Raw genomic sequence first — 16,660 nt, forward strand, 5'->3', positions numbered from 1 at the left:
GTGCGCGCCGGAAGTTCGTGACACGTGCGTGACATGGCCGTCGCCACCGGAAGCACAAGGTGTTGTCCTGTTCCCCAACGACCTCCAGGCTGTCATTTGCCTTACATTCAGGCGCAGGCCGCTACAGGATTATCGTGCAGGAGCACCAGACTTTCTGACCCACGCTCGTTGTCTTGTCTCCCCCTTTGCTTTCTCACTCATCGCCCTTATTCACTGACTAATTCATCTGCGCATAATTCCCCCGACTGTCGGAGATCTCGATTCTTCGCTCGTCTTCATCCGGCCACCACCATCACCACCAGCACCGCCTGACCCGACGCTATAGCCCCCACTTCGCCACTGACACCCTTGTCATCCGCAACTGCCATGGCAAGCTTCATACGCGATGTGCTGGCGAAGACCCCGCTCAGTGCGTCGTTCGCCCGCGCGCAGATCGAGCTGCCGTCGGGATCGAACGAGCCGCTCATGAATAACGCGGACAAGGAGCTCGCGCTGGGTGACGCGACGGAGAAGAGCGAATTCAGGATAGAGGGGATGACATGCAGTGCATGTGTTGAGGTGCGGGCGGAGGGCTGCAGACGTGAATCAGGGTGCTGATAGGGTTGCAGTCCATCGAGGGCATGTTACGACAACAGGACGGTATACGCTCGGTCAAGGTCGCACTGCTGGCAGAGCGCGGCGTCGTGGAGTACGACCCCGCGGTATGGAATCCAGAGAAGATCGCTGAGGTGCGTAGACCACTCGTACTCCCACCCCTACACGGCTGACCATCTCGCAGGAAATATCAGACATTGGTTTCGACGCCACCCACATTCCCCCAAGCAGCGCAGACAAGATCATCCTCCGAATATATGGCATGACCTGCTCCTCATGCACCAGCTCTATCGAGAAGGGGCTCACCGCGATGCCAGGCGTTCGCTCGGTCGCCGTCTCCCTCGCCACGGAAACTTGTGACATAGAATTCGACCCCGGCCTGGTCAAGCCCCGCGAGCTCGTCGATGCTATCGAGGACATGGGCTTTGACGCAGTTCTCTCCGACGAGAATGACGCGACGCAGCTGAAGTCCCTCACCCGTGCGAAGGAGGTCCTCGAATGGCGTGGCCGGTTCCTCCTCGCGCTCTCCTTTGCCATCCCTGTATTTCTCCTTTCTATGGTCCTCCCGAAGTTCCCCTTCTTCAAGCACTTCTTGGGTCACCGGATGTGCACCGGGCTCTACCTCGGTGATCTGCTTGTCCTTGCGCTCACCACCCCTGCGCAGTTCTGGGTCGGCTCTCGCTTCTATCGCAATGCGTGGAAAGCGCTCAAGCACGGCTCCGCGACCATGGACGTGCTCGTCGTCATTGGCACCTCTGCGGCTTACTTCTACTCGGTCGGCGCGATGTTCTTCGCGATCTTCAACGAGGATCCGGAGTTTCGCCCTATGGTCTTCTTCGACACAACGACGATGCTCATGACCTTCGTCTCGTTTGGCCGGTACCTGGAGAACAAGGCCAAAGGGAAGACGAGTGCAGCCCTGACTGACCTCATGGCCCTGGCGCCTTCAATGGCGACTATCTACACGGACGCGCCGGCGTGCACGCAGGAAAAGCGGATAGCCACGGAGCTTGTCCAGGTCGGCGACACAGTCAAGCTTGTACCCGGTGACAAGATCCCTGCGGATGGCACTGTACTTCGTGGCACGTCTACCGTGGACGAGAGCGCGCTTACGGGTGAGGCGATGCCCGTCACAAAACACCCGGGGGACGCCGTCATTGGTGGCACCGTTAACGGACTGGGCACATTCGACATGATTGTGACGCGCGCTGGCAAGGACACTGCGCTCAAGCAGATCGTCCGCCTGGTCGAAGAAGCGCAAACCAACAAAGCGCCCATCCAAGCCTTTGCCGACCGCGTCGCTGGGTATTTCGTGCCCGCTGTCATCTCACTCGCGCTCCTTACTTTCATCATGTGGCTCGTCGCCTCTCATATCATTCCCGAGGATCACCTACCGATGATGTTCCACCGCCATGGCGCGAGCAAGTTCGCTACTTGCTTGCAGATGTGCATCTCGGTCGTCGTCGTTGCTTGCCCGTGCGCGCTTGGTCTCAGCACCCCAACAGCTATCATGGTCGGCACTGGTATGGGCGCAAAGAACGGCATTCTGATCAAGGGTGGTCGCGCGCTCGAGGCCAGTCGCAGCATCAAGCGTGTTGTGCTGGACAAGACGGGCACGGTCACCGCAGGCAAGCTCAGCGTTGCTGGTCTCTGTTGGGTGCCCGCCACCGCTTCAACCGAGGAGCCGTTCGGCGATGCGAGCTTGGAAGGCATGTGCGCGGATGGAGTGACGCCTCGTCGGACCGCGCTGGCGATGGTCAGCGCGACGGAGGCCAAGTCTGAGCACCCGCTCGCGCGCGCCATCGCTGGACACGGCCGCGAGCTGCTCCAGGGCGCGTCCATCCCCAGCACTGAGGTCCTCAGCTTCGAGAGCGTCACCGGCGCAGGTGTGCGCGCGACCATCGCATGCTCCGGCGGCAAGGCCACCCTCGTTGTCGGCAACGCGCAGCTCCTCAACCAGGACGGCGCTTACCTTCCCGCCTCGCTTTCTGCCTTCAATGATCGCGAGTCCGAACTCGGGCGCACCGTCGTCTACGTCGCACTCAAGCGGTCGACTGTCAGCAGCGCAGTGCCCATCCTCGGTGTCTCACTGGCGGACGCGCCGAAGCCATCGAGCAAACATGCCATCAAGGCGCTGAGGGATATGGAAATCGAGGTGGATATGATGACGGGCGATTCGCAAGCGACGGCGTTGGCGGTGGCGAAGCAGGTCGGTATCCGGCCGGAAGGCGTTATGGCGGGCATGAGCCCGCAGGGCAAAGCGACGAAGGTGACTGAGCTGATGGAGCAGCAGAAGGGTGGTGTGGCAATGGTCAGTGCTCATCGCATATCGAATGCCGGGCTTAGCTAACAACTCTATGTAGGTCGGGGATGGTATCAACGACTCGCCCGCACTCGTGGCTGCCACCGTGGGCATTGCCTTGTCATCTGGTACCTCTGTCGCTATCGAGGCGGCTGATATTGTCCTCGTCCGGAGCGACCTCCTCGACGTTGTCGCCGCCCTCTACCTCTCTCGCAAGATATACTCCGTCATCAAGCGCAATCTCGTCTGGGCATGCGTGTACAACATCGTCGGCATCCCCTTCGCCATGGGTGTCTTCCTTCCTCTCGGTCTTTACATGCATCCCATGCTCGCAGGTGCCGCCATGGCATTTTCGAGCGTCAGCGTCGTGACGAGCTCACTGACCCTCAAGTGGTGGAGACGACCTAAGGCGAGCATCATGCCAGGCGAGCAATTGCCAGCGTCAGAGCAAGCCGGATGGTCGACGGTGCTGCTGGAGAGCGCAAGAGGCGTCCTCTCGGATATCTGGGATGGGGTTCGCGGGCTCGTCAGGGGACGACCAGCAGAGGAGCTTGGGTATAGCCAGCTACCTGTGGAGATGGCGTCGACGACGAACGTGAGCAGGGTATGATAGATGTTTCTCGGACGTTGTCGATGCATGTATTCCTAGCGTGTGCGTATTTATTGATCTTTAAGGACCCCCTATTTCTCTGGACTCATCTCACTCACTCATTCTACTGCATAGGTACGTTTGCTATAGACTTTCGGACATCTCTTGCGCTCGTCGGTGTCGGTGTGGCTAGTTCAGTGACACCCGAGCACTGTCACGAGCATGTAGTCAGCGCGTCTGACTGTCTGACAAAAGCCGACCATTCGGGCTCGCCTCTTCCGTCATCCGGAAATAAGCGCCTAACTAATGGCCTTGGCTGAGTACTGCCCGGCGTCATCAGTCAGGCTATTGAAGTCTATGATACTGTCATGCAAGGCTCGGTAGTACTATAAGGACCCGTGGAAGCAGCGTACCCGCACTTGCAAGCCTCTCGACACCACCACCATGATCACCGAACGCACGATAACCACCCAGTGTGGCACGAAATTCAGAGCAATTGACAATGGCGCGCCTGCGAAGTCGGACTACCTGACGCTGGTCTTCTTGCATGGATGGGGGATGCCTTCGGCGGCAGGTGCGTGCATATGTCCAGCTGCTGTGGCACTTTATACTGAGGGACGTATAGGCATCGCACATCGCATCGCTGAAGCTGCCCACGAGAAAGGCGTTCGCTTCGTCGGTATAAACCGTAGGGGATACGCCGGCTCGACACCCTATTCCCAAGAGGAGGAGCGCGTCTTCGCCGAGGGCTCAGCAGACGAGAGAAACATCCTATATCGTCATGAAGGCCGCCACTACGCTTATCTACTTGATGCTCTCATCAAGGATCATACGATCGGCAAAGGGGGCGCTGCCCTCATAGCGTGGTCCGCTGGAAATGCGTATCTGAGCACGACGATCGACGCGATCAACGATGTTCCAGGGGAAGTGAGGGAGCGTCTTAGCTCGGCGGTGAATGCGTTCATCTACTATGGTGCGCACCCTCTTCTTTTCTTGGTCTGAGCAATACTTACTTGCCCTCCAGACCCCCCTCCCGAAGCCCTGGCGATACCTCGCCCACAACTGTACTCCCCCGCCACCGACGAGTCGATCCCACCCGCCGATCGTTGGCCAACCCATCTCGCCTGGTTCGCATCTTACTTCAATCACGATCTCGCATCCCGGGACGAGAAGGGGCTCGGGACCCGCCCCGATCCTTCACGAACGCCAACGGACAAGGTGGAGAGGTTCTACGAGGACCTGTGCGAGATGAGCGGGGCTATACCTGGCGACGCCAACATTATCGGGCCGGACTTCGCCCCCTTCGTTCGTGCGGCCCGCGACTCTGCGTTCTTTAGCGAGAAGACGTGGAAGGCTTGGGGCGAGCCTAAAATCAGCTACGTATGGGCGGGAGCGACTGTCTGGATGATGGTCTACGGCGCGTGGGCGATGGAGGACCTGGTGAAGAAGAACAAGCCGCCCACCGAGATACCCTTCAAGGTCATCGAGCAGGGCAACCATTATGTGAGTGCGGGACGTCGGGTCGTGCCAGAGGAGCGCTAATGACTACACAGTCGCTCTTCGACCATCCACGAGAAACCCTCGAATGCTTCCTGAGTTGCGCGGAGTGAAGAATCAGATACCATGCCATGCCCTTGACGTGCGAAAATCGCTTGTCCTCTTTCAGTAGTAGTAATGTAATAATGGAATGTGTATATGGATACCTCTTACGCTGGCCCCCGGATTTGCGGACCGTCTTCATCGTTGAAGTTGATACGAGTGCCAAGTGCCCATCTCCAGCCCTTGCTTCTACATAGCTGGACCGCTCGTCATAGGTCTCCGAGGAGAATGCAAGGCCACAGCCTGAGGATGCGCCTCTTCCGCCACAGGCTCGCCGGCCCCTTGGTCGCCGCTACCGCCTTGCTGAAGGCGCGCGACTCCATGAGTCAAAGTCACGGCGTCCGCCGACCTCTAATTCGAGCCGCGGCCCAGAGCTACACCGCAAGATGGCCTGCCCAGTAAATCTATGCCTCGTTGCGCGCTCACCTGTCCTGCAGTCCCAGAATCACCGGCCTCCGTAGCCATGAGGCGGTAGATGGCGAAGCAGCAGCTCAATCTCGTCGCCTGCCCATCGTGGGTGCGCGCATACACTAAATCGGCATCATATCCCCAGTGAGCGGTCTTTACGTCTCCGAAGGGCTCGGCCGTAGCGCGATGGTTTGGAGGCGATGCGCGCATTTGTGGCAACGACAGTAGAAGCCTCGTGCGAGGTCATACGCGCACATATCGCTTGAAGGAGTTTGCTGGATGCGGGTGTAGTAAGAGGCCGAAGGAAGTCCCGTAATAAACTCAGGGCAGGGAACCGGCGACTTGGAGCTGCTGGTGGGGACGGTTCGCGGGAAGGAATCTCGAAGGCTTCGTCAGATGTCTGCCGGCGATGGCGGGGCGTTCTTGTTGATAATATCCTCTTCAGCTGATCAGGAGGCTTTACTGCACTACAGCAGCGATCAGTCAGTACTAGTCACTAGCGGAGACAGGTGGATGGGCAGGGTGGCAGATTCGCAAATGTAGAGGACGCACCGTTCACGCAGTCGTAAATATATTTCCAAGACAACTGTCCGACGTCAAGAAGTTGGCTAGTAAGGCTAGTGATCCACGCTACAGAGAGACTTCATGACTGAAGGACAGCTAGTCGGCGAAGGGGTACGAATTGTCGTCGCTGGGCTGGAATTTGTTCGGAAAGATGCTCAGGCGTCGTGACCTGCTGGAGTTTCTCGATTGATGGGCCTGGTAATAGCGCATCGTCATGAATATGGGAGCCCAGCGTCTGGAAGTTGAGGGGCTACAGCTCGAGCCTGGCCCAACGTTTCCCCGCACGACCTGCGCTACTGAAGGGCGGCTGTGGAGCGATTTCCCGCACTTATTATGGAAGATGCTGGCATCGAACCTTCCGACGGCACCTTCCGCGGTCGTAGTGGGCTGAATTGTCTATTGATGTCCATCGTTACGGTTTGCTGAGCCTCTTGTTCGGCCGGGCCTTTGGCGCATGGTGCGCTGCACATGAGAAAGAGATACGTGGCTGAATGGAGAACTGGCTGGGCCTACAATACAAGAAGAAGAGGGAGGTCGAATGGTTCACCGGCGGTGACATACCGTAGGACGCGTGAACAAGTATCAGCCCTTGTCGATGGTTCTCCGCCAAGGAAGCGCAGGCCGACGCGGAAAAGCGGAGTGGGCCTGAGGATCGAGGTTCTCGGGAGGAGTTAAGATGGCCAACTGGAGGCCTGCCACAGATCTTAGCCGCCCGGTGAACGGCGCGGTGAGGACAAGTGGCATGAACTCTGTCACATCCAGGCCTACATAAGACCTACACGCGTAGTTCGGCCTGCGCACACAAGGTCATTGTAGAGTCCTGATTTGCGGGAATGCGAGGAATTGTACATACCGTCGCTGTACATGGTCGTCGCAGAGAACATGTGTAAAAACAAATAGCCGGAGCGGGGGTGCATCGCAAACTGTGACAAATAGCAGTCGAAAATCCGTTTGTTGCCTTTAGCGGTCAATGTACATCTCCCATGCCAATTCCTGCGACTCTACTTGCGCCTAAGAAACGATAGCCCACTGAAGCACATGACGTGGAATTATACGAGGCAGAAGCCCGCCGAACTTGTCTCGTCATTCCAGCACGGGGCAAAGGCCAGGCTCACGCACGCTTCGCTGAAGAATCGCGGCGCGCGCTTTCCTCTATTGGCTCCCGCGTCAATCTACCGCAGCAACTCAGCGTTTTCTGCCAACGATAGACGAGCAGACTCACCTCCAGTATCGATATAGCGAGATCGGGCCAGCAGGAAGGCTGCTGTCAGCTGCATATCCGGAGCGGGAGATACATCAGCAAGAAGGCGCATTGTTCTCGCCTCCAACCTAGCACTTGACGTCCATATAGCTTGCCATCGCACACGAGGGGGCGCCCACGACGAGCACAGAGCCCCAGAAGAGCACCCGTGTCGGCAGCAACGCCCAGAGACTTTAGCGCGCGAGTTACGGCTGTCGAGGTGGCCACGGCGAAGAGGGCAGAGCTTGGTGCGTACGGCCGTTATAATTCGAGGATCTTGGGTCCGCTGACGGTACAGCCTACAGATTCAGCAGAGAACCGACAACGAAGCTCATCGTCTGCCGATATGTCAGCGTTACCCAGAACCTATCCCCCTCGTGAACCCACCTTCGACTCTAACTATGCCGAGGCCGCCTCACGGTATTACGACCGCTTTAATGGCGCGCCAGAATGGGGTTCGTACGAGGAAAAACCCTGTCTCGCCGTCTCCCCTTCCATGGGCTACTCTACTACTGGGTTCGTAGGGCCGGATGGATCTCGAGGGACGATGTCAGCCAGCCAGCCTCCCCCTGCTTACAGTGAGAGCCTACACCAGCTTACCTACACCCCAACGTCGCCGTATCATCGCTCCAATGACCAGTCATCGTGGCGCGCAGATGTCGGTTCCCTGGGAGGGTTCCCCGAGCACCCGGGTGGCCCATATAGCACCAAAGGTGAGAAGCCTCATATCAACGGTGTGGCTGGGTCGACGTTGACGCGAGATAGGCCAAAGACATGCCTCGGAGGGATACAACACCCCGACATCGGGCTGGGAGGGCTACGACCAGCGTGCCACAATGTTGAACGAAGTAAATGGCGGCGCTTATCCACCAGATGTGATCTCGCGAGGGCGCGCAGGGTCTGCCGTAGCACAGTCGGAGTTGGCGTACTTCCAGGACGGGTATGGCGCATCGTACGGGTCGGCGAGAGGTGTCGCTGAGCCTCAAGGCCCCAGCGCTGGCGAGGGCGGGAGGAGAGATCGTTCGAAGCTGCCGAGCGGCGGCGCTGCGCCATCCTACTGGTCGAAACCGCCTTCCTTTGGCCGGGCGGGAAATCCAGCCGCACGTGATGTTGTGCAGCCTGGCTCTCGCCTCGATGGTCCCTCTGCAGAGCCAGCTCCCCTATATAGCACCATCGCTAACGCGCTCACCCCCGTCTCGCCTGACCATGTATACGCCCAACCGCGTTCGCCGTACCCAAAGATGGAGGTCGCCTCCCCGACGCTGAGCTACAGCACGCCACTACCAGCTGCAGGCGCTCCAGACGAATCCCAGGGTCAACGCTATCCCATTGGCCAGCCGTACGCATCCACCGGCCCTCGATCTGCGATAGAATCGGTCGCTACGACCGCATCTCCCCCGCCAGCCAGTCCACAGGAGAAGAAAGGACCGTCTGGCCGTCCCCAGAAGATGCACCAGTGTCCTGTATGTCAGAAGTGGTTCCCACGGTGAGCCTGCTGCCCAATGCTCCCTTCGCTCCCTGCTCACCATCGGCGACAGACCCGGGGGCCTGCAGACGCACATGAACTCGCATAACAACGTCAAACGTACGTGGCCGTCTCTACGCGAGGCTCTAGAATATTTACTCCATTTTCATTACATATAGCCTACGTCTGCGGCTTCCACGAGTGCAACCTGCGCTTCACGGTGCAGTCGAACGCCAGGCGGCACCGGCGCAACGCGCACGGGAACGAGTTCGCGCAGCAGTACGAGGAGGCGGAGCGGCGCCAGCCCCCCAAGCAGCCCAACATCACGTTCGACGACCCCGTCGTGAACAGCCAGATCTTCCTCGAGGCGCCGCGCCAGCTCATGTGGCTCCCGCCCAATGAGCCCGAGGAAGAGATGATGGGCATCGTCTCTTAGCCCTGGCGCGTCGGCACTCGCGACCTCGGCAATCTCTCGACGTCTCCCACCGTCAGTCATCCTGACGTCTTTCCATCCACCTCTTGACTTCATGCGCACCAACACCCATTGCAAAAATACGTCCCCGTGCGTCGAATCCCCTCTGTATCATATATGTATCGTGTTACGTTCTTGCTGTTCCGTCGTGCTTGTCTCTGCTCTCTGCGTCGTCATATACGCTTCAGTTATCCGCTTGTCTGGTCTCGTACGTCGTCCCTATACTTACCGTTTAGTATACTCGTACTGTACTCGTATGTTCCTCTGCGTATACGTCTCCGCGTAATATAGTTGTTTCTTGGTTCGTTGACTGTCGCTGTCTGCTGTACTGTTGCTTTACCACGGCCTGACTGAAAGCGGCGCGGCGGTGTTGACGACGAAATTAAAGGCGTCATGTTCGTCCCGTGGCAGCTAATTCTGGCCAGAAAAAATCACCCAGCCTGTTCAGACGCCAGCTGCCGTTCTATCGTCCTGAAGAACAGCCCCTTCTGGTGTCATATGACGGTAAGGCGGTCTTTCTAGGCTATAGGCTTGCGCAAAATTAAAGATCAGTGCCGTGATGTTTGTACTAACCGCCGTCCAAGTTGGAGCCCGTTGGGGTCGGCAGCGATACGCATGAGCGATGCGACCAGAAGGGATTCTCACAGAGACTCGGACTTCTTTTCCGCCACTTCACCTACCATCGCCTACCCTAATAGGCATGACTTCTGCGAGCTGGCCACGAAGTTGTGGGTCCACGGCGATTTGCTTCCGGCATGCGATCAATAACATTTGATCCCGAAACTCCACGCTGGAGCTTGGCATCAAGCGCGGGAGTCCCCCCGATCGAGGCGCGACACGCGAGACCGTGGACCGTAAGGACCCTGCTGCGCGACGCGGTGCTCTTTCTCCGAGCTGCCCGTCATCTCCCCCACCGTCGTTCTTTGTCTCTTACGCCCACCAACCAACTTGTCTCTCTCTAAGCTTGCCAACCTCCAGTCCTTACTTACGTTCTCTGGCTAGCTGAAAGCGTATCTATACCACCAACTGCTGAACGACAACACACCAACCAACTACCGCACTCAGATTCATTGTCATGCAACTCACACTGTCTTTTGTCTGGCTGGCCGCGCTGGCGACTGCGGCGCCGATGGACCGCCACTTCCATGTCGGCGTGTCCCTTCCCCCGCGCGAGGAGCCGTCGGGTGCAAGCATCCCCATCAGCAAGCGCTCGTTCTTGACCAAGGAGAACGGGGTCTTTGACTCTGACCGCGCGATTGCCCTGTCCGTCCGCACGCACAACAAGCACCAGCAGAACCTGGCGAACCTTCTTGCGAATGTCGGGGAGGATGTCTTTGGAGGACTGGGGGTGAGTGGCGCGTCTGCTGATAGGATAATTGTGGGATTGACGAGCGAATGTAGCGCTTCATCCACCCCAAGTCGTCACTCCCTGTGCATGTGAAGCGTAACCTTGAAGCTCGTCAGGCTATTCCGATGCAGCCCATCGACGGCGATGTCGCCTGGCAGGGCAATATTTCGATCGGCACGCCCCCGCAGTCCTTCCGGATCGATTTTGACAGTGAGTGGTCTTCAAACTTCCTCGAAAGATGGTTGTTAATCCCAAACCTACCTCCCCAGCCGGCTCCGCCGACCTCTGGGTCCCATCGAAGAGCTGCACGACCGATGACTGCGCGGACAAGTCGAAGTTCGACCCGAGCGCGTCGTCTTCCAACAAGCAGCAGCCGGGTAACTTCTCCATCAACTATGCGGATGGCTCCAATGTCCAGGGTGATATCTTTACCGACACCGGTACGTATAAATGACAACTCAAAGCCTGGTTTGCGACTGACAGGTGACGCGCAGTCAATGCCGCGGGCATTGAGGTCAAGGACCAGTACTTCTCTGCGGTCGACTCGGTGTCCTCCACCCTCGGCGACGAGGCCATCGATGGGTATGTAAGATTGCGTATGTATGTCTTAGCATACTAATCTCCCTCCAGCATCATGGGTCTCGCCTTCCCTCGCATCTCCAACCTCGCCCAGGACCCCTTCTTCGTCCATGCCAAGTCCAGCAACGCCCTCTCCACCTACCAGTTCTCCTTCTACCTCACCGAAGGCTCCGACTCCGAGCTCTACCTTGGCGGCACGAACAAGGACAAGTACACCGGCGACGTCGAGTTCCACGACATCGACGAGTCGAGCGGCCACTGGGAGGTCACGGGCGCCACCGCGCGCGTCGCTGGCCAGGAGGTTGTGAACAACTTCACCACCATCGTCGACTCGGGCACGACGCTGATCTATGGGCCCCCGGAGTCGGTGAAGAAGCTGTTCGACGCGGTGGAGGGCGCGTATGAGCAGGACAAGGCGAACGGCTACTTCGCGTATCCGTGCGACAAGGCGCCGAAGATCGCGTTTAACTATGGCGGGATGGATATTGAGATTTCGGAGGATAACCTGAACCTGGGCAAGGTCGACGAGGGTTCATCGGACTGCATTGCTGCTATCTCGGCTCAAGACCTTGGTCTGGGTGAGGGGACGTGGCTGCTCGGTGACGCGTACGTGCTCTCTTTCATCTTCTCAACTCCCTCGAATACTGAGGCTTGCGGTATAGGTTCATGAAGAACGTCTACACCGTCTTCGACATGGACAAGAAGGCTGTCGGCTTTGCCGCCCTTGCCAATGGCGGCGCCTCGCAATAGACAACAACACCCACACATTCCCTACCCCAACATTCACGCCTCACGCAACCCTTTACCCGCACGCACTCTGCACCCCTCGCTATCGACTTGCTTTGTCCTATCTTACTCACTTCCCGTACTCGGTAGCCTGCCTGCTCACCTCCTGCTTTACTCACCGCCACATCTTGGCTTACCCTAACGTCCCTTCGGTCAGGCTAACGGACAATGCAATTGAATACTCCTGCACGACATGTATCTGCGCAATGTGTGAACCGTGAATGTAGCATAGCCGCTGGAACGGCGCTGGATGTAGCTTCAGTGTAGTATACACCATCTGTAGAAGTGACTGGCTCACACAAATGGCTCCAGGAGCGCGAAATAGAAAGAAATTTCCCGTATGTTGCTCTGTAACGAACTCGGACAAATAGAGGCAAACGATGGCTGAGAGATGGCAGCTCATGTCAATCCTGCTCTCGACGATCATGAAGCGGCTGGTGCGTCGCTTTGGGCCTAGCACCGGAGCTTATGTAGCTGAACTCCTCTCTGACTCCCCTTCAGTGCGAAAAGAACCTATGCGGGAGCTTCGTTGAAGGCAGGAAGGCTGTATGCCGAGAGTTTCTCCGCAAAGACCGTCTCCCGAGCCCGGATCCGTGAACACGGGTACCCATGCGCACAAGCGGGAAGGAGGCGTACCACACCCTTCCGGTAGCCCTCGAGCGAGCTCAAGGTGGTCCCACCCGTCTCAAACGCGTCCGCACCGCGAGCATGGTGAGAGAAGAACGCCAAGATGTATTGCTCTGCGGATGATTCGAGGTGTGCCTTGGCACTGCTCGCTGCGGCCCCCGCGGCAGCGATTCATTTTACACACCTGGCGACGACCCGGCGGACTCGACTGACATGGGCCGGACAACGGTTGCCACGTCCAGCATAGGTGCCTCGTGCTGTTGATGTCATGTGCGATCCCGCACGGCGGGAGAAAGGGTGATAAAGAGCTGGCCCCGTGCCCGCACTTCTCCCTCATCTCTCTCTCTCCGGTCATCGTCCTCGTCTTTCATTCTTTCTCTGTTGCCCAACCTTCAGCGAGCTGAAGGCGCGCCTGACACCTGACACTCACTTGTAACCAGCTTTTCTGACAGAACGACCAACCTTACCATGTTTGCGTACTACTCGCTGCTTGCCACTGTCTCCCTCGCGCTCTCCGCGGCTGCGATCCCCGTCACGCTCCCCGCGGGCCAGTCCGTGCCCATCCGCCGCCGCGCCAAGCTGACCACGGACGACGGCATCTTCGACCACGACCGCGCCATCCAGCTCACGGTCCTCACCCAGAACAAGCACCGCCAGAACCTCGTCAACCTCATCGCGAACGTCGGCGAGTCTGCCCTGCGCAAGGTACGCGCATCGCGAGATCTATCAAATGCACCCACTCACGATTGACTAGGGTGCGGCCATCAAAGATGTCGCGCGTATCCCCCTGCCAGTAAAGCGTAACCTCGAGCAGCGTGCCGCGCTCAAGAAGCGCCAGGCTGTCGAGCTCACTGACGAAGAGGAGGTCGAGTGGCCCGGCTCTATCTCGGTCGGCACGCCCGCCCAGGACTTCTACGTTGTCTTCGATAGTGCGTGTTATTCTAGTCTATTGTTCTATTCTTTTGTCTTACGACATCGCGCAGCCGGCTCTGCGGACCTCTGGGTCCCCTCGTCCGAGTGCTCGTCGACCACTTGCTCGTCCAAGGACAAGTACGACGCGAGCGCGTCCTCCACCAGCGCCGAGGCCGATGGCGAATTCCAGATCCAGTACGGTGACGGTTCCAACGTGTCTGGCCCTATCCGCAAGGACACCGGTAAGCAGGAGGAAATGCCGTGCATACGCAGCGACTGAGTTTTGTTTAGTGACCGTCGGTGGCGTATCCGCCGAGAACCAATTCTTCTCCCCCGTGTCCGAGCTCTCGGACAGCTTTGCTGACGATCCCATCGATGGGTATGTACTCGCATTGCCCCCGCCTGCGCACTTGTGCTAATAATGCCCTAGTATCCTCGGCATGGCGTACCCCACGATCAGCAACCTCAAGCAGGACCCGTGGTTCACGAACGCGCAGAAGCAGGGTGCTGTCGCGAGCAACTCCTTCGGCTTCTACCTCGCCGAGCAGGGCTCCGAGCTCTTCGTCGGCGGCACGAACGAGAAGCTCTACACGGGCGACTTTGAGTACCACGAGACCGACCCGTCGGAGGGCTACTGGCTCACGACCGGCGCGACGCTCAACATGAACGGCCAGGCCGCTGCGCAGGACTTCGAGACCATCATCGACTCTGGCACGACGAGTGAGTTTCTTGCTCTAGCCTTGCGGCTGTAGGGGAGAAATGTGCTGATGGGTTACGGTAGTTATGTACGGCCCGCCTGAGGTCGTGAAGCAGGTGTACTCGAGCATCGAGGGTAGCACGACCTACGATGAGGCGAACGGCATGTACACCTTCCCTTGCGACTCTGCGCCGACTGTGGCGTTCAACTGGGGTGGCAAGGACTGGGAGGTCACTGCTGAGAAGTGAGTTCTCTGTCATGCTCCTGGAGCAATTAACTCATACGGATACGTAGCTTCAACCTCGGCAAGACCGAACAGGGCAGCTCTGACTGCGTTGGTGCCCTCGCTGGCCAGGACCTAGGCCTCGGCGACAACACCTGGCTCATCGGTGACGCGTGAGTATCCTACGCATTCTTCTCCTGCCATGGGAAGCTCACACCATCACACAGCTTCATGAAGAACGTCTACACGGTATTCGACTTCGAGCAGAACGCGGTCGGCTTCGCCGCGCTCTCCGGCTCTGGCTCAAGCGGCAACTCCTCGTCGAGCGCCGCGCCGTCCAGCTCCGCCAGCGCGTCCGGCTCTGCGCCCGCCTCTGCGTCGGTAACCGCCTCTGAGTCCGGGTCAGCTAGCGCTACCGAGTCCGCGTCTGAGCCCGCCGGCTCTGACTCTGCGTCGGAGTCTGCTCCCGCCAACTCCGCCTCCGCGCCCGTCGAGTCCTCCCCCAGCGCGCCCGCGTCCGCCCCCGCCGCTTCCGGGTCCTCTGGCTCTAGCGCCCCCGGGGGCCAGTGGCCCGGCTCTTCTGACAACGGCGACGACAGCGGCAACTGGTGGAACTGGTTCCCCTGGTTCAACAACGGCAACGACCAGAAGAACTAAGTTGCCCGATCCTCGAAGTCATACCCCCGAGCGCAGGCTTTCCCCTTCCTACGACTGCAATGCATACCCCCATTCCCGCGTCGGCGCCCATCCAAACCTCACCACCGCGCAGGCATGCTTATGACCTTCACGACCTTGGTGTATAAAGATGGGTGTTTGTTTACTGGCGGCTTCGGTCGACAGAGGGCAGGCCTTTCTGTCGCACTCTAGGATGTCTTGTGTGCTTTGTAGTTTTAGGAGTTTTTATTGTGCTGTGCTTATTTATGTTGAAGACGTTGACTCTCAGAATCGACTCGACTGAATGTGAAGGACAAGGCACGGCAAAGGCCGCTTCGTACAAGCGCAGAGCGTCTTTAAGATCGGCCCTTCTCTCGCAAGTGGGTTTGCTCATCTCCGTCGATCTGCTCTCGTGGATCGCGAGAAATAGCCTGGACGTGCCCGTCCTTGTGCAGTGTTCCGATCCTCCGTCCGCATACACGCCCGCTTTTGCCAGTGCCACCTCCCTCCGCCTCCGCAAATCCTTCTTTGTGTGTCAAAGATGCGGCGTATGACCTGCATGACCGTTTATTCATAACCATCTTTGCATTGCAGATCACTGCCTGCGGCCGTCCCTTCGGCTAGACCTGCAGATAGCCAACGGGCTATAAAAGCTCAGGAGGTCCTGCAGGTGTTTCTTCCGACGGTCCACCTGCCCTCAACCCGCCACACTCAGTGTGCAGTCTGCCACGCTCACGAACATGCAGTCCTTGCTACTCTTCACGCTCTTTTTCACTACCGCTTTCGCCGCGCCCTTCCGCCCAGTGAAGGCGCCTCGCGTCTCGCACACCCCGGGTGGCGGCGTCAGCCCCCGCGCCGACAACAGCACAGCGGACGCGCTCACTACGCAGCTCCTCGCGATGGCTCCCAACACCAACTCATGCGTCGGCGCCAAGTACCCCGACGAGTGCCGCGTCGCCTCGCAGGCCGCGCAGCCTATCCTCGACTCCTTCGCCACCTACGCGCTCAACAACACGAACGAGCAGGCGGCCGTCATTTCCCTCATGCTCTACGAGAGCGGCGAGTTCAAGTACAACTGGGGCCACTTCGTCGCGGGCGAGACCGTGCACACGCCGGGGAAGGGCACGCGGAACATGCAGTCCGCGACGTACAACGAGATGTACGCGCGGGAGCTGTTTGGTGACAACAAGGTCAACACCGCGAATTCGACTGGTGGCGCGGATGGGATCCTCGAGCTTGTGAGCCCGGATGGGCCGAGCTTCGCGTCGGCGGCGTGGTTCCTCACGAGCCAGTGCGACGAAACGGTGCGCGAGGGGGTGCAGTCGGGTACCCAGGACGGCTGGTCGGTGTACATCACGGACTGCATCGGTACCACGGTCGACCAAGGAAGAATCGATTACTGGAACAAAGCCAAGGAGGCTTTGGGCGCCCAATAAACTGTCGGTCGTTATTTTATTTTCTGAGGTGCTCTGGAGGGTTTGTCGAGTGGTGGAGGATTGATATCTATATAATGTAATCAGCATCATAATTCAGTCTGTGTGCACAGAGCATGCCGGCGAAGCTAGGTCTGGCCTTGCGGTTCGCGTACGAGCGGGCAGGAG

The 16,660-nt window shown here is 58.6% G+C and overlaps 6 protein-coding genes across 6 annotated transcripts; all 6 read left to right on the forward strand.

Moving 5' to 3' along the window:
- The first annotated feature begins 75 nt into the window (after positions 1-75).
- On the forward strand, positions 76-3,580 carry SCHCODRAFT_02619326 (heavy metal translocatin). Its single transcript, XM_003032788.2, has 4 exons — positions 76-558; positions 609-728; positions 779-2,905; positions 2,958-3,580. Exons 1-4 carry the CDS (start codon positions 367-369, stop codon positions 3,504-3,506), a joined length of 2,988 nt encoding a protein of 995 aa, XP_003032834.1. The 5' UTR covers positions 76-366; the 3' UTR covers positions 3,507-3,580.
- A 223-nt stretch (positions 3,581-3,803) lies between these two features.
- SCHCODRAFT_02619331 (uncharacterized protein) lies at positions 3,804-5,213 on the forward strand. Its single transcript, XM_003032789.3, has 4 exons — positions 3,804-4,059; positions 4,111-4,458; positions 4,510-4,988; positions 5,039-5,213. Exons 1-4 carry the CDS (start codon positions 3,930-3,932, stop codon positions 5,093-5,095), a joined length of 1,014 nt encoding a protein of 337 aa, XP_003032835.1. The 5' UTR covers positions 3,804-3,929; the 3' UTR covers positions 5,096-5,213.
- A 2,919-nt stretch (positions 5,214-8,132) lies between these two features.
- Positions 8,133-9,197, forward strand: SCHCODRAFT_02665755 (uncharacterized protein; the record flags this gene model as incomplete). The annotated part of the gene is made up of 3 exons (XM_003032790.2): positions 8,133-8,782; positions 8,835-8,881; positions 8,941-9,197. 3 exons carry the CDS (start codon positions 8,133-8,135, stop codon positions 9,195-9,197), a joined length of 954 nt encoding a protein of 317 aa, XP_003032836.1.
- An 866-nt stretch (positions 9,198-10,063) lies between these two features.
- Positions 10,064-12,287, forward strand: SCHCODRAFT_02619340 (acid protease). The gene is made up of 6 exons (XM_003032791.2): positions 10,064-10,581; positions 10,635-10,791; positions 10,851-11,021; positions 11,076-11,163; positions 11,212-11,766; positions 11,823-12,287. The coding sequence occupies exons 1-6, from the start codon at positions 10,309-10,311 to the stop codon at positions 11,908-11,910; spliced, it is 1,332 nt and encodes a 443-aa protein (XP_003032837.1). The 5' UTR covers positions 10,064-10,308; the 3' UTR covers positions 11,911-12,287.
- A 521-nt stretch (positions 12,288-12,808) lies between these two features.
- On the forward strand, positions 12,809-15,360 carry SCHCODRAFT_02619343 (acid protease). The gene is made up of 8 exons (XM_003032792.2): positions 12,809-13,278; positions 13,328-13,502; positions 13,557-13,727; positions 13,777-13,864; positions 13,916-14,205; positions 14,267-14,426; positions 14,477-14,578; positions 14,633-15,360. Exons 1-8 carry the CDS (start codon positions 13,042-13,044, stop codon positions 15,060-15,062), a joined length of 1,653 nt encoding a protein of 550 aa, XP_003032838.1. The 5' UTR covers positions 12,809-13,041; the 3' UTR covers positions 15,063-15,360.
- Positions 15,361-15,614: 254 nt separating this feature from the next.
- Positions 15,615-16,634, forward strand: SCHCODRAFT_02619344 (uncharacterized protein). Its single transcript, XM_003032793.2, has one exon. It carries the CDS (start codon positions 15,800-15,802, stop codon positions 16,493-16,495), a length of 696 nt encoding a protein of 231 aa, XP_003032839.2. The 5' UTR covers positions 15,615-15,799; the 3' UTR covers positions 16,496-16,634.
- The last annotated feature ends 26 nt before the right edge of the window (positions 16,635-16,660 follow it).

This window comes from Schizophyllum commune (assembly GCF_000143185.2).
Source record: "Schizophyllum commune H4-8 unplaced genomic scaffold SCHCOscaffold_4, whole genome shotgun sequence".
NCBI lineage: Eukaryota > Fungi > Basidiomycota > Agaricomycetes > Agaricales > Schizophyllaceae > Schizophyllum > Schizophyllum commune.

Excerpts from the sequence above, each read along its gene's own strand:
- SCHCODRAFT_02619326 (XM_003032788.2), top strand. The coding sequence starts at position 367 with ATGGCAAGCTTCATACGCGATGTGCTGGCGAAGACCCCGCTCAGTGCG. Across the intron at positions 729-778 it reads ATCCAGAGAAGATCGCTGAG|GAAATATCAGACATTGGTTT; the intron begins GTGCGTAGACCA and ends ACCATCTCGCAG. Across the intron at positions 2,906-2,957 it reads AGAAGGGTGGTGTGGCAATG|GTCGGGGATGGTATCAACGA; the intron begins GTCAGTGCTCAT and ends AACTCTATGTAG.
- SCHCODRAFT_02619331 (XM_003032789.3), top strand. The coding sequence starts at position 3,930 with ATGATCACCGAACGCACGATAACCACCCAGTGTGGCACGAAATTCAGA. Across the intron at positions 4,459-4,509 it reads GAATGCGTTCATCTACTATG|ACCCCCCTCCCGAAGCCCTG; the intron begins GTGCGCACCCTC and ends CTTGCCCTCCAG. Across the intron at positions 4,989-5,038 it reads TCGAGCAGGGCAACCATTAT|TCGCTCTTCGACCATCCACG; the intron begins GTGAGTGCGGGA and ends ATGACTACACAG.
- SCHCODRAFT_02619340 (XM_003032791.2), top strand. The coding sequence starts at position 10,309 with ATGCAACTCACACTGTCTTTTGTCTGGCTGGCCGCGCTGGCGACTGCG. Across the intron at positions 11,164-11,211 it reads GGCGACGAGGCCATCGATGG|CATCATGGGTCTCGCCTTCC; the intron begins GTATGTAAGATT and ends ATCTCCCTCCAG. Across the intron at positions 11,767-11,822 it reads ACGTGGCTGCTCGGTGACGC|GTTCATGAAGAACGTCTACA; the intron begins GTACGTGCTCTC and ends CTTGCGGTATAG.
- SCHCODRAFT_02619343 (XM_003032792.2), top strand. The coding sequence starts at position 13,042 with ATGTTTGCGTACTACTCGCTGCTTGCCACTGTCTCCCTCGCGCTCTCC. Across the intron at positions 13,728-13,776 it reads CCCTATCCGCAAGGACACCG|TGACCGTCGGTGGCGTATCC; the intron begins GTAAGCAGGAGG and ends AGTTTTGTTTAG. Across the intron at positions 13,865-13,915 it reads GCTGACGATCCCATCGATGG|TATCCTCGGCATGGCGTACC; the intron begins GTATGTACTCGC and ends ATAATGCCCTAG.
- SCHCODRAFT_02619344 (XM_003032793.2), top strand. The coding sequence starts at position 15,800 with ATGCAGTCCTTGCTACTCTTCACGCTCTTTTTCACTACCGCTTTCGCC.